This window comes from Beta vulgaris, chromosome 3, assembly GCF_026745355.1.
Source record: "Beta vulgaris subsp. vulgaris cultivar EL10 chromosome 3, EL10.2, whole genome shotgun sequence".
Taxonomy (NCBI): Eukaryota; Viridiplantae; Streptophyta; class Magnoliopsida; order Caryophyllales; family Amaranthaceae; genus Beta; species Beta vulgaris.
In genome coordinates this window covers 8,018,262-8,031,451 of record NC_079204.1, presented here as the reverse complement: position 1 = coordinate 8,031,451, position 13,190 = coordinate 8,018,262, and the positions used below count along the sequence as shown (strand labels likewise).

General features: G+C 35.8%; 2 protein-coding genes across 4 annotated transcripts in view; one reads left to right on the top strand and one right to left on the bottom strand.

Moving 5' to 3' along the window:
- LOC104888517 (gamma-secretase subunit APH1-like) overlaps positions 1-5,944 on the top strand; it is a 54,011-nt gene extending 48,067 nt beyond the window's left edge. For both annotated transcript variants that reach the window (XM_057393548.1, XM_010673526.4), the window contains 4 exons: positions 3,106-3,191; positions 4,308-4,433; positions 4,977-5,104; positions 5,371-5,944. In XM_057393548.1, the coding sequence (XP_057249531.1) occupies positions 3,106-3,191; positions 4,308-4,433; positions 4,977-5,104; positions 5,371-5,514 (484 nt within the window). In that variant the 3' untranslated portion in view covers positions 5,515-5,944. The remainder of the gene's footprint in view (positions 1-3,105; positions 3,192-4,307; positions 4,434-4,976; positions 5,105-5,370) is intronic.
- Positions 5,945-6,773: 829 nt separating this feature from the next.
- LOC104888516 (hypothetical protein) lies at positions 6,774-11,871 on the bottom strand. 2 transcript variants are annotated; one of them, XM_010673525.4, is made up of 8 exons: positions 11,496-11,871; positions 10,857-11,019; positions 10,635-10,697; positions 9,870-9,936; positions 9,632-9,732; positions 9,218-9,262; positions 7,844-8,320; positions 6,774-7,290 (listed from the first exon to the last, which is right to left on the bottom strand). In XM_010673525.4, exons 2-8 carry the CDS (start codon positions 10,989-10,991, stop codon positions 7,120-7,122), a joined length of 1,059 nt encoding a protein of 352 aa, XP_010671827.1. In that variant the 5' UTR covers positions 10,992-11,019; positions 11,496-11,871; the 3' UTR covers positions 6,774-7,119. The 2 variants fall into 2 exon arrangements, with proteins under 2 accessions (XP_010671827.1, XP_010671826.1); XM_010673524.3 differs by having other exon boundaries at positions 11,574-11,870.
- Between the last annotated feature and the right edge of the window lie 1,319 nt (positions 11,872-13,190).

Genomic DNA, 13,190 nt, shown 5'->3' with positions numbered 1-13,190 from the left:
CTTCTTTGAGAAGAGACACTGGGTGTCCTAAATTCCGCCTTAGGGACTTCAATGTGGAAGATGTGTAATAGACTAGCCTAGGGAGAGGGGCACTTTTGGTAATATATAATTAGTTAGTTTTAATTGTAGCTTGAAGAATAAGTTAGGGAGTTAGGGAGGACATATCTCTATAAATAGAATAGAATATGGAGAGAGAGAGAATGTTGAATATTGAGTAGTAATTGGGTGAACTTTTAAGAGCTCTTTTGGGAGAGAGCAAGCCTCTCGAACGCTTGTAAACACTATCTCTATTTTACTGTTTTTCAGAAAATCATCAATCAAGTCCATTTTATTTCTTGATCTTCTTCTTTAATCTATCCTAAAGATGTCAGTTCATCACAAGATGCCAAGATGGTTTATGCAAGTTAAGTGTTAAACATAGAAGATATGAAGGTTGTGAGTAAAATGGGAAGTAAATGCAATAAATCAAGATTAAATGCATTTTGATTGCTATATTATTGATTCTACACTCTTGTGACCATTGGCTATATTTTTCAAGACTTAGTCACTAGTCTTGATGCGAGCCTTCTTGTGATGCATCAGCTCAAAAGGCCTAATTTACTCACTTAAAAGAGGCATAACAACATAAGGGAAGATCAGCATTTCTAGGGAGAGAGGGCAGAAAGAATGTGTGGTGGAAAACGTTAGTTATTGGCAGAGTTTTGTTGTACAGAAGGTTTTGAGTCTTCTAGAATAAAAAGGGGAGAGAAGGTTCAGGTACAGGGCATGAGATTATGGTAAAAGGGAATTGGTTAGGGAGAGTGGGAGCTTCTCGAAAGCTCACAAACTATTGTATTTTCTTACATCATCAACTTCCTCTCAGTTATCTTCTTCTATTTCTGTCATTTCATTTTTGATTATCCATTGTTACTGTTGTTATCCTTAGTGCTGTGTCTTCTGCGTGCCAGGTTCAGGTGGTGAACTGAGTTCATCACAGTTGCTCTTGAACTGAGTTCATCACGCTTCTCTATATTGGTTAGGAAGATGTTGCTGGATGAAACAGGAGTCATGTGATTTCTTTCTGTAGTATACATCATTATTGTGAAAATTCAGAGAGAACATTCATTATCCGCACTGTGCATCCCTTGACATCTTATCTTCTGAGAGTTAAAGCCTTCTTTTTCTTTTTTTTCTTTTTTTTGGGGGGGGGGGGGTATGGAGTTGGTGGCTAGCATAATGCCATTAATCATTACCATTTTGCTTGGCTTGCAACCTGAATCTCAATAGAAGTAGCTTTTAGTAGAAATTTCTGGTCTTCATCTGACTGCAGGTTGCTTTATGTTGGCATTCCATAACTTGCTTGCCATTTAGCATATATATTATTTAAATGATGGCAACAAGGATGAAAGTTAAAATTTATATGTATTTTATGTGCATCTAGTATGTCAATGTCATTGCTCTTCTCTTCCCTCCAACAGAGTGAGTGTGTAAAGAGTCTAAATAATAGAATCCTTTCTGTTCTTTTATTATCGCAACGTTTTGACTTTTACACTATACATGTCCTAACTTTGACCATGTCTTTTATGCTAGTATGTAGAAATATTCGTACTTATCAATTATCATTATATTTCCTTGGTTTGTCATCGTGTAATATAACATCTGATATTTCTTTCGTTTTGTGATTAGCTGATTATTCCTGCTTATAATTAGCCTATGGGATCCTAGCAAAAAATAGCATGAATTTTTTTTTCAGTAAGTGTTTGATCTGCCAATGAGCTAATTATCTGTCCTCTTGTCAATTATACGCACAGTCAGGATACTTTCATGCTATGAAGCACATAAATAGAGAGAGAGTTTTCAATGTTCCCAACATAGGAAAAGCTTTGACTTCTGGAAATCAGCATGAAACGTCTCCATAAAGCCATCCAACCAGAATGGTTTAGTGATAGGGTCATGTTTCAATGTTCCCAACATAGGAAAAGCTTTGGCTTCTGGAAATCAGCACAAAACGTCCCCATAAACCCATCCAATCAGAATGATTTGGTTGCTTGAAACAGTGAAAAGTACTGCTGAAGACATGTTCCTGAACGTGTGTGCTCCTCACGTGCGATGTCTAAAAAAAGGGAAAAAACTTGTCATCCCCAACCTATCCCGACCCCATCTATTGAGGCCCCCTCCCCCTCGCCCCTCTTGTCCCTCAACTTCCCGTTCTCTCTCTTTGTGGTCTGTTACTATGAACTGACACAGCTGAGGACATATTTTAGCTAGAAAATATGGAAATCAAGCAAAGAAGATGAAGTATGATATGGATGAATAACTGGAAAACAGCAATAACGTAAAGATATTCGAGCTTTCAAGAGGCTTTATTCGCTCACAAATGAACTCTTAAAAGCTCACCCGAACTCTCATCAATATCCAGCAGCATGCCCCTCTCTCTCTCTCTCTCTCTAATTATCTCTGTATATAGAGTTTTTCCCCTAACAAACTTCCTAGCTTATTCCCCAAGTTTAATAATAAAGATAATACCTAAATTACCCTCACCCATATTAGTTCATTACATTTACATTTGTGCCTCTTAATTATTTTTCTTTTGTCTAATGCAAATATGCCTATGCCTATGTGTTTGGATGTTTGGGGCCTTTGGGCTATGGACAACAAGACATGTTTTTGTTACTCGCTTTTTTCACCAACTTTTTTCAAAAGTTTGGATTTTGACATTTATATGATGGCTAATTGGCTGCCTTGGGAGTTGGGACTTGGGAGAGCCGGGGGGGGGGGGGGGGGATAGTGTAATAGTCAGTAGGTCATATGGATTTAATTTTAGTACTTCTATAAGTGTTCCAACGTTTCGTAGATTTCGACGAATGTTGTTTTCGCATTGCCATTCTGTTTTCATGCTACTTAGGTTTCGTGCGTTCTGATTTATCCACAAATACGTTGGAATCGTCTCTGTAGTGGACACACTTAAATATTAACAGATCCATAACTGTATACACGAATAACTTTGGGAAAGCTCATGATTATTAGTCCTTTATTATGAACATTATATTCTATATCTTAAAGTTTTCTTTTATTTTGTCAACTAGTCTCCATTTATTTTATCTTCTTCCATGTAACCTTGTGCAGGAGGTTGGAGGGCATGTTGGATGCATTTGCTGATAGGCTTTCGAAACCTCGCTTGTTTATGACAGATAAGATGCAAATTGCTCTAGGTAAGCAGAAAAAATTCCGGAATACGGATTTATTTTGATCGTACTTTCATATGGTTATCTAACATGCTTTTGTCTCCAGGGTCTTAGTAGTTTGATTTTAATAAATATTGTTGTGGGATTTTGTTTTTGATATAAGTTACTATTGTCAACATTTCTGGTGATCTTTGTGTTGTACATGGTCCTCTAGCAGCTACTTTTTTTTTTGTGATGTTTTCTCACAAGTGGATTGTTTATGTTAAAAGCATCCCTCCTCCTTTTTGTTGTCTTCTTCTCTGGGTTTGATTTTATTTTGATCTATTTCCTGTTTCTTTTTTATTTGTGTGGAGAGGGGGGGGGGGGAGCTGGAAGGTTGGTAGTAGCTGCCCCCTGATATGAAACTGTTCCAAACCCTGCTTTAGGTTAAGGGGATTCTGGCCAATGGTTCTCAGAAGAAAGCAAGGAGGGTTTCTCCAGGGGAGCGAACATAAACACTAGATGTTCCACCAAACTGATTTTGGAGAAGTAGCTAGTCTATTTCTGATGATCCTGACTCATATAACTTTCTTTGACATTGATATGTATGATCTATTATTCTGCTAAGTTTTGCTAATAGCATATAACTAGTGGTGTAAGAACTTATTTCCTAGCACCCAAATAAATGTTTTGATTGTTTTTTGAGTCTGTTCCCTTGGTCGCTTATGGCAATTTGTTCTTCTGATATGATTCTATAAATCAGCATAGCTTAAGCATCATTCATGGAAATTACAGAAAATGTGAAGGTACTCAAGCTTTCAAGAGGCTTGATTCTCTCCCAATGAACTCTTACAAGCTCAAAACACTCATCAATATTGTGCTTCGCCTCTAACAGACTACCTATCTTATTCTGGAGTTCACAATAATTATACTATCGAAATTCCCCTCTCCGTAACATTGATTCATAGCAGATGATATATATAAAATATAAGTGCATGATGGAATAAAACGTGTTGTTTCCATGTTTAAACAATAGTTACTTTCGTTTCAGTGGTTGCGTTACATGATAGTATTATGATGCAGTATCTCTTGTGGTTTTTGTGAACAGACTAATCCTTTCTAATCCAGTTTTCTCTGCTTTTTCTTCAAATCCATTGCAAGCAGCTGGTGGCTTAGGTCATGGTTTGGCTCATGCTGTGTTTTTTTGCCTTAGCCTCTTGACACCTGCATTTGGACCGGCAACTTATTATGCTGATAGATGCACATGGATGCCTTTCTTTCTTATATCTGGTAAGCCCGAACTTTATATATTATCCTCCAGTTGTCCATAGTTTTGAATGCATAATCCTGCTGTAGTACCCTTTGGAGTTTATTTTCATATGTATATTTGGTGGTTTTGGGAAGGATTTAGGGGGTGGGTATTATCCTGTGTTGACCTAAGATTTAGGTGACAGTGGTTTCCTCAACATATATATGTTTACATCACTGAGCAGCAGGTGGTAGCCTGCCTAGTAGTGTTGGCATCACTTCTAATCCCACATGTGGGATCGAGTTTCACCCCTTGCAAGAGGGATCCCCATATCTCCCCCCCCCCCCCCATTGCAAGGGTCTTCAACTTACCTTGTTAAAAAAAATTCTTTACATAATTTCTTACTGCCAAACAGCATAAGATTTTTGTCTACAACATCTTCAGGTTTGAAAGTTAATTTTTCATCCTCAGTCAGACTACTAACTTTTTATGTAATAAATAGAAAAATGATTAGGTCCCCTGATTTTCTTGATACTGCTCTCGATTTTTTTCTGAAGGTGTGAATTTTGCTTTGTACATGGCAGCAATTATAGCTCTTGCGTTTGTTACCATTCATACTTTCTCAATGGTCATTGCCTTCAACGGATATGCCGAATCGAAGAGACTTGATCAGTATTTTGTTCCTACAATTCATCTGATTGCTGGAATGCTGGTATACACGTGAACACTCTGAAAAATGTTTCAGTAATATTATTGCGTTTACAGACATATTATGAACGAACTTTCTGTTGGTAGTTTTACTTCTATCATTCTATGCAATTTCAGTTTATCAAACTAATTTACAGCTGGTTCTACAAGTCAGATCACACCCCCTTCTTGTGTTTAACTTAAAATGTTTAGACTGGTTCAAGATAACAGAGACTTTGTGTGCAGTTCATCTCAATATAAGAGAATAATAACCCTACTTTTCTTTTGCAGACTCTCATTAATTTCGCTCCTGGTGGCTGCATAATTTCCATTCCCTTGCTATATTTTGTCGCTGCATTGACATTGATGCATTGTGGGAAGATGGTGTGGAGAAGATTAGTAGATGAACGGCGTACAGGGATCACTTTGCAGTAACTGTCATCTTTGGTGCCAACTTACTCATCCATGTAATTTTGCCCAGTACCCAAGTGTTCCTTGATTAACCGAAACTTGCTTCTACAAGTTTGGCAATGTATCTTTCGATTCCTTCCTCTTTCAAGCAACTCAACCTCGAATTTTTGGTGGGATACCAAGGTTGGATGCAAGGTTCAGGAAGAAAAGGCGAAGCGGTGCAGATTATACTTTATATTAGAAATTTTCTTAAGGATGTATGCCTTAAACTAATTACTGTTAAAATGTAAATTTTGTGATTGTAGATTTTCATATGCTTCGTACTATTACCATGTAAATGTCATGTTAAACTCTAGATTTCTTCTGAAAAAAATTTCGTCTGATTGTGAGAAACTACTTTTCTGACATTGTCACAGAGTTTACAATGAAGCGATACTGTTTTTTAGTCTCTAAATTTCTAGTCATTGATATTGTTTTTTAGGTGTTGAAAAGACAAATATAGCTCCCCAATAAACAGTTTTGTGAAGGGCCAGGGAAAGAAGGGGTTTAAACTTTAGATGAATGATGGTCAAAGTAATTTAGGCCATGTTTTTTTGGACTTAATTTTAGTTCAGTTAATTTCAGTTCAGAATCTCTATTCAGTTCAGTTTCTCTTAGTTTAGTTCAATTTAGTTTCTCTTAGTCCAAAAAGACGAAGCCTTATAATTTTGTGTTTGGCTATTCTTTTTTGGGTGTTGACATTTCCAGTTCTTAGAAATTCAAGGTTGACATCTTCATTACCATTAATTTAGGAAAAATGGCTCTCAATGATACTATTGTCAAGATAAAAAAGCATTTTTTTATTTTTATTTTAAAGTCCTTGACACACTTCTCTTAGCATGCCAATGTATATTGTAAATCATTAATATCTTTAATCAATTAAAATTGGATAATTAAAAATATATTGAGACAAATTCAAGGGCTACAATTTGAAAATTCTTGATACACTTCTCTTAACATGCCAATGTATATTGTAAATCATTAATATCTCTAATCAATTAAAATTTGGATATTTAAAAGTATATGTTGAGACAAATCCGATGGCTACAATAAAATCATAACCATTGTAATTGTTTGAACCTAGAATCATAATTTGTATTAACTAATGGCTCTCAATTAGTGAAAGTAGCTCATGACCTTCGTATAACACCTGGTCATGTTACCAACCAAAAACAAATATTTGAAAAGAATAACATAACAGATTTATTACCTTCGCATAACACTTGGTCATCTTACCAACAAAAAGCAGAAAACAAAACAGATTTATAACCTCATAATTAACCTATTTACAGCAATAAAGCATACAATAAAAGCCATAGAAATGAAATGTTACACGAAAAATAAAAACTGCTCAGAATTTTATCTTGCACAGCCAAAATCTATTTACACCTGATAATGGTATCTAGATGGAGGGAACTTACAATGTGTAATCAGCTCAACTAACCTTTGGAATTCATATTTCTTTATCGCTACGCAAAATTATGAATAAACGATACTTGAAGTACATGTTATAACGCCTAAATCAACTGGAGAAATTTGGTGTAGCTCAGATCACTCTGGGTCTTTCATGTTGCAATGCCGAATGCGTGTTTATTTGTGAAAGAACTTCCAAATCTCTTTATCAGCTATCTCATTAACTAAATGAACTCCAAAAATGCTCTCTTCATCCACTATACTTCTCAAATGCCGAGCTCCACTGTTGAAGCCAACATAATTCTTCTTTGTTGCTAAGTATAGTACTCCATATGGAGGCCGAAGGCACTAGTAGATCAAAAACAGTAAAAATCATTTCCAGAACCAGCATAAATAGATAAGAAAGTTGTAAGAGAAGCGAGCAAATTTTAAGCAGCAAATTCAACCAAAACACTTTCGGCAGAAGTTGACTGAGGGAGGGCAGGTGAGTCTCTTCTTTGTATACTAAAATTTTGGGGCCTCTAACTCATGTCTTAGATGACCCTAGAGCTATCTATTTGGTGAACAAACCAATTCTAATGTGCCCTCTCCGTCCCAAATTGATTGCCACAATTATGTCCTTTCTCGATTGTCCCAATTTATTGGCCACATACCAGTTTTGTTGATTTTTCTCATACTTTTTCTTCACAGTTGGGCACTACACCTAGCCCATCCACTTCTTTCTCTCTACTTTCCACTTTATAATAAATTTGTGCCAAAATGATTTGTGGCAATATATTTGGGACAAAGGGAATATATATATATATATATATATATATATATATATATATATATATATATATATATATATATATATATATGAAACAGATATGCATCCATAATGAAAAAATATGGGGCTGACCTTTTTTATTAGTGCATAAAGTTTCTTCAGAGAGGTTACTGAGCAAGGGATCTCAGTCATTAAAATAACATCGTAGCCCCCTTCACCGTGATCTGCCTCACTAGCCCTTTCCCAAGCTCGGCTTCCAGAAAGCTTTCTTGAACGCCTCGGTTTTGCTGCAGGCTCTTGTCCAGTTATGCTGCCATCTTGGCTACTACATCCATCATTAAAGTCGTCTTCTGAAAAGCACAAACTGAATCCAGGTGTAGCTTCACAAACATCAGGTCTCACAACAGATAAGACTGTGGGTAGCTCTTCCCAGTCCCCGGCATAGAAATGCACAGATGGAGCCAAAGGTTGCCTAGATGGAGTCACAGGGCCCTCAGGTTGGCGGCTTTGCCTATCGCGAGCATGCTCCAGATTAGCTAGGACATTCGGAATGGTCGCACATCTTACAGTTTCTGCATTTATGTCTTGAAAATGCACTGTACCAGCACCCTGCATTTTGTGACAAGAAAATCGATGAGTTGCAGATATTCTCATGTGAAAATAAGGGTTGCAGATATGGATCAACAACTCGATCTTTCTGTCCCCAAACACTTACTAGATTTAAGGAATGATTAAAAGAAAAGGGAACTTTATCTATACCTTGTTTTTCATCAATGTGATTGTTTTCAACCCAAAAATGTACTGATTTTAGCGCCATTATAATACAAATTTGACAAACATTTTCAGAATGCTGATGGACAAATTATTAAGCGAAGTCTTTTTTTCTACTCGTTCTCCTCTGCTCTCCTAGAATTAAGCAGGTTTCTGTATATTTCCTAAGGGATCCAGGTGATGACGATAGTGATCACTGAAAGAGGTTTAGAGCTGAGGATCCAAATGTTTACTCTCAAAAAGTATGAGCGTGGAGAAGATTATACATACATATTGGTCACGGATTCCAATAAGTGGCAATATTCCAATATACTTGAATTTCACTCCCGAGGGGGAGAGGAAACCAGCATGGCTCCCAGATTGCCCACTGTACGACATCAGAGGAGAAGAGGGAAATGATCTATTTTATGAATGTCTGTTTGTTAATAGTTTATACATCCTATTGTTGATCATATTACCTTCCACTGAATTGCTTCTATTAACTTTTCTAAAGGTAAAGCATGTGGAATTACTCAATGAAAACACATCAGAAATAAGGATAAATATTTTTAAAAAATCTTATTCTGAAATCATTAAGGTATAGATCTAATTTATTCAGGTTATATAGTTGAAAGCTACAATCGCATAAACAGGAGACAGACACTGATGAATGGTGGACAATCACATGCAATTTAGGAGCAACAATTTGAAGAAGTAAGATATTGCTCTAGGGTATCAATAAGTATACAAATATACCTTCAAGCATGCAAAGATGCCAGGGAGCCCATAGCTGCAGGAAAGCTGCCAGAACAAAACAAAGATCAATCAAATTTATATGTTGATGTTTTAATTGTCCAAACAAGTAAAGGAACTTTTTTCCCAATATGGAAGGGTAAGAAATAAACTTTTAGAGGTATGGCAAAAAGATCCAAATGTTTAATGTTTCCCTAAACATACATGAAATATGATGCAATAATATAATCTAAGTTAACATGGTGAAGTAGTAAGAAGGGAATCAGCAAAAAAAAAAAACTAGCTAGTTGCTAACTTAAGATTCTCAGAGTTTTAATTCTAAAAAAGATCTTGCCCAAAACCTCAACTGGAGGAAAAAAAGAAAAATCACCAGCAGTAGAAGTTCAATAAAACATCATAAATCCATAATGCACATACCTCAAGTACCCTTTTGCCTCTGAAGCTTAATTGTCCATCACGGATCTCATGTTTTAGGACATTTACAAGATCAATAGCACTATCCCAAGATTTAAGTGATACTGCACATGAAATTAATCATACATATTACATACTAAAATTTTCATAAACTTGACCCTTTCACTGAATGATCATATATGAATGAGAATCATAATAATAGATTGCAGTAGTAGTTTAAGACAAGCACCAAATCACCTACCATCCGTTTTTGAGCATATCGTCTCAAGCCCACTGAAGCCGACTATATCTGCAACATTAATCTTTCCCTGCAACGCACCATCAACTGATCAGTTTCATTGATCTAGGATTCATATTCTAGGATATATAAGTCTGAGAAAGTTTCAATTATAGCAAAGACCAGACTGGGTCCACAAAATATCACATTAGAGCTTTAGAAAACCTTTACCAACCCCAAAGGATGAAAAGCATAAACCTGAAACACCTTCTAAAGAAGCTCTCCCTGTAACAAAATGGAAGTCACACAGTCCTCCAGAGATACTGAAGAGCAATAACCTATCTTACTTGGAATTCTGAAAGCTGCAGACATACCCTCTTCAAATTGAAGATAATAATATTCTAAAGCCATGCATTAGCAGACCTACTCTGTAGTGTAATTCTCCAATGAGTTACACTACTGGAATGTTAGTGTCCCCCTACATCCTATAATCATCTGCATTCAGAACGAGGCGTCTAGCCAACTATGGCGTCTATTAAATCACATGAACTCTATGCTGTCTGCATCTGACAAAATCAAACCATGATTCACCCAGTCCCATTTCTGTGAGCTTTTATAACTTTATAAGGCAGCATGAAGTCAACATTGGGTTAATAATATAATAGGGTAATGCTATGGTATAGCTATAGCCAATACAATAAAATGATTCAAAATTTTGATATCTACGCATTGTCGACATTCAAAATTCAACAAACATAAACATTGATGACAAAGTCCCAAGGAAAAAACCTTGAATACATGGAGCCCTTGCCCATCTGCATTGTCTCCTTCGGACTTGGAAGTTTGTACCACCTGAGAAAATGCGAAAAGCGAGTTACAATGCCACGAACCAATCATTTCCAAAGAGATGCATCCTAGTAACTCTTCAACAATCCATCACAACCTCAAGCAAGCAACAAAAAGATTCACAAAGTAACTACTACTTCAGAAGGTATTGACCATGACAATTACCTTTGATGGGAGAATCTCAACAGCGGGCGGAGTAAAATGTGCATCTCTATCTGAAACAGCAGAGATGCTATGACTTCCTTGATCACGAGGCAACAATCCTGGTAGACACTGAGCCAACAATGACGGGGTACGCATGATACTTGCTCCTCAAACCCTTAACGTTCTGTAAACAGAAGCAGAAGTCAAGTCTATATATTATAACCCTTAGTAGCATATATAAGAATACAAACCCTAATCATAATTACAATAAAAGCACTGATTTTTAAGCTCAACTAACAGCAAATTGTGATTATTAAGAGTTCTAACATGATACTAAACAAACAAAAGTACATGAAATTGAGCAAAACCCCATCAAAACAAAACACATCCAACACCACAAATTAGGGAAACAAAAAAAAAGTCAACAATGCAAACAAGCAGATACATGAAATTAGACATAAGTACAGAACAATCACAAAGCAAAAAAAAAAAAAAAAAACCCTAAATTGATATCTCCATCAAATCTGAATTCACCCCCAATTTTATTTTTTTTATGAGATCACACAAAACCCATAAGCAATTACAAGCACAAAACATGGAAATTATGCCAAAATATCAACTGCCCAACAACTGATTCACAATTCCATTATTATTACTTACATTTTCAAAGCAACCCCAGAAAAAAATGCACAGCAATATGAAGCAGAAAATATGTACAATACAGAGTTAGGAACACACCAGTAAACTAAAGTTGACAAAAGATCAAATCTTCCAATCAGAAAAAAGGAATTGTACTTAGAAAACAAATGTAAAGTGGGGTAATTTCATGGAAATGGGATCGCGTGTATGACCAGAGAAGGGGAAGAAAAAAGGAAATTAATGGAAAGTCAAAAAGTTTGGAGAAGCAAAAAACGAAAAAAAAGAGTAGAAGAAGGTAAAGCTACAGAGTGGAGAAGGAGGAGAGAGAAAGAGAGAGACAGAGAGAAGCTTCGATTCAGAGTTCCTAGATAGTTTGTGGAACCCCCAAATTGCCCCTGTGTTATTATACAAGTAGTGAATATCAAGGCTCCTCGTGTGCTCATGAGCTCATCCATGGAATATTACAACTAGTACTTTTTTCTTTCTTTTTTTCGATTTGATATACTTCCTCTGTTTTATCTTAAATTCAATAAATGAGTATTATTTGTGAGATACAAAATATTCATTTGTTACATTTAAAATAAAATGGAAGAAGTATGAAGTTTTAAGGTTTAATGAAATTTGGTTTTTACAAGGTAGGTTGGAGTATGATGTTAATGTTGAACTAATTTATTAGTACTTCATATCATTTATATAGTTTTTGTAAATCTTTGCGATATAGGTTGATTTATGTAATGAAATCGATAAGATTCTATAGAGTTGTGGTGTCTTAATATGAGATAGTATTTAATCTACATTATACGTTTCTGTAGGTGTTTATTCAATATAGATTTGAAGATTTGGTAATAATTTTTTTTTTTGACATTGAATTTGGTAATAACATTATAACATTATGTTCCGGTACATATTATGACAAGGTACAGTAGTTATATTAGATTTTTTTTATCTTTAAACGTTTAATTTCGAGCTGATTCTCATAAAAGGGGGAGAAACAAATATGGAGGTAGCGCTAGAATGACTATCACTATTGTTAGGGTTTCGCTAAGAGAGTTCTCGAGAAGGTGAATGAGTTTTTTTTATGAACAACGTAGCCATCTTACATTACCATATTAAAAATATTCTTGCAATTGTTCATAAAAATATCTATACAATAACTAGGGGGATGGAAAACGTCCTAGCTATATTTCTACAATAATTTGTCGTCCTACTATGCTCTGCCAAAGCATCTGCCACCTGGTTGTACACCCTGCTACCATACTAAATTTGAACCTGAGTGACCTACTTCCAAAACTTTCTGCAAAGGTACAAGACGCTTGTATATTTATCAGTATTACCCCTCAAGGCCACATATCAAATCAACTGCAATACAACTATCAGAAAAAAATAGTACTAACTAAAAACTTATGACATAACACAATACATAACCCTTCATATATGGCCATGAGTTCTGACATGAGGATATCCAACGCAAATGTTTATTTCTCAAAACCAAGGGTCCAATTTGCCAAGTGATCTCTAACCATCCCCATATACTTATAGGCTGGAGAATGTTACAAAAGGATGCATCAACGTGAATGATAATGGTTCGAGAAGGACGAAAACGAGGTATAATTTGGTTGTCGAGCATGCTTACTTTCCCCTTCAAGATACGATTCCTTTCTAGGGCAAGAGCATATGCTTTGTTTAAAATCAAGTTTGGAGGGGATGGAAGGTCTC

Excerpts from the sequence above, each read along its gene's own strand:
- LOC104888516 (XM_010673525.4), bottom strand. The coding sequence starts at position 10,991 with ATGCGTACCCCGTCATTGTTGGCTCAGTGTCTACCAGGATTGTTGCCT. Across the intron at positions 9,733-9,869 it reads GATATGCTCAAAAACGGATG|TATCACTTAAATCTTGGGAT; the intron begins GTAGGTGATTTG and ends TTTCATGTGCAG. Across the intron at positions 7,291-7,843 it reads TTTATGCACTAATAAAAAAG|TGCCTTCGGCCTCCATATGG; the intron begins GTCAGCCCCATA and ends TTGATCTACTAG.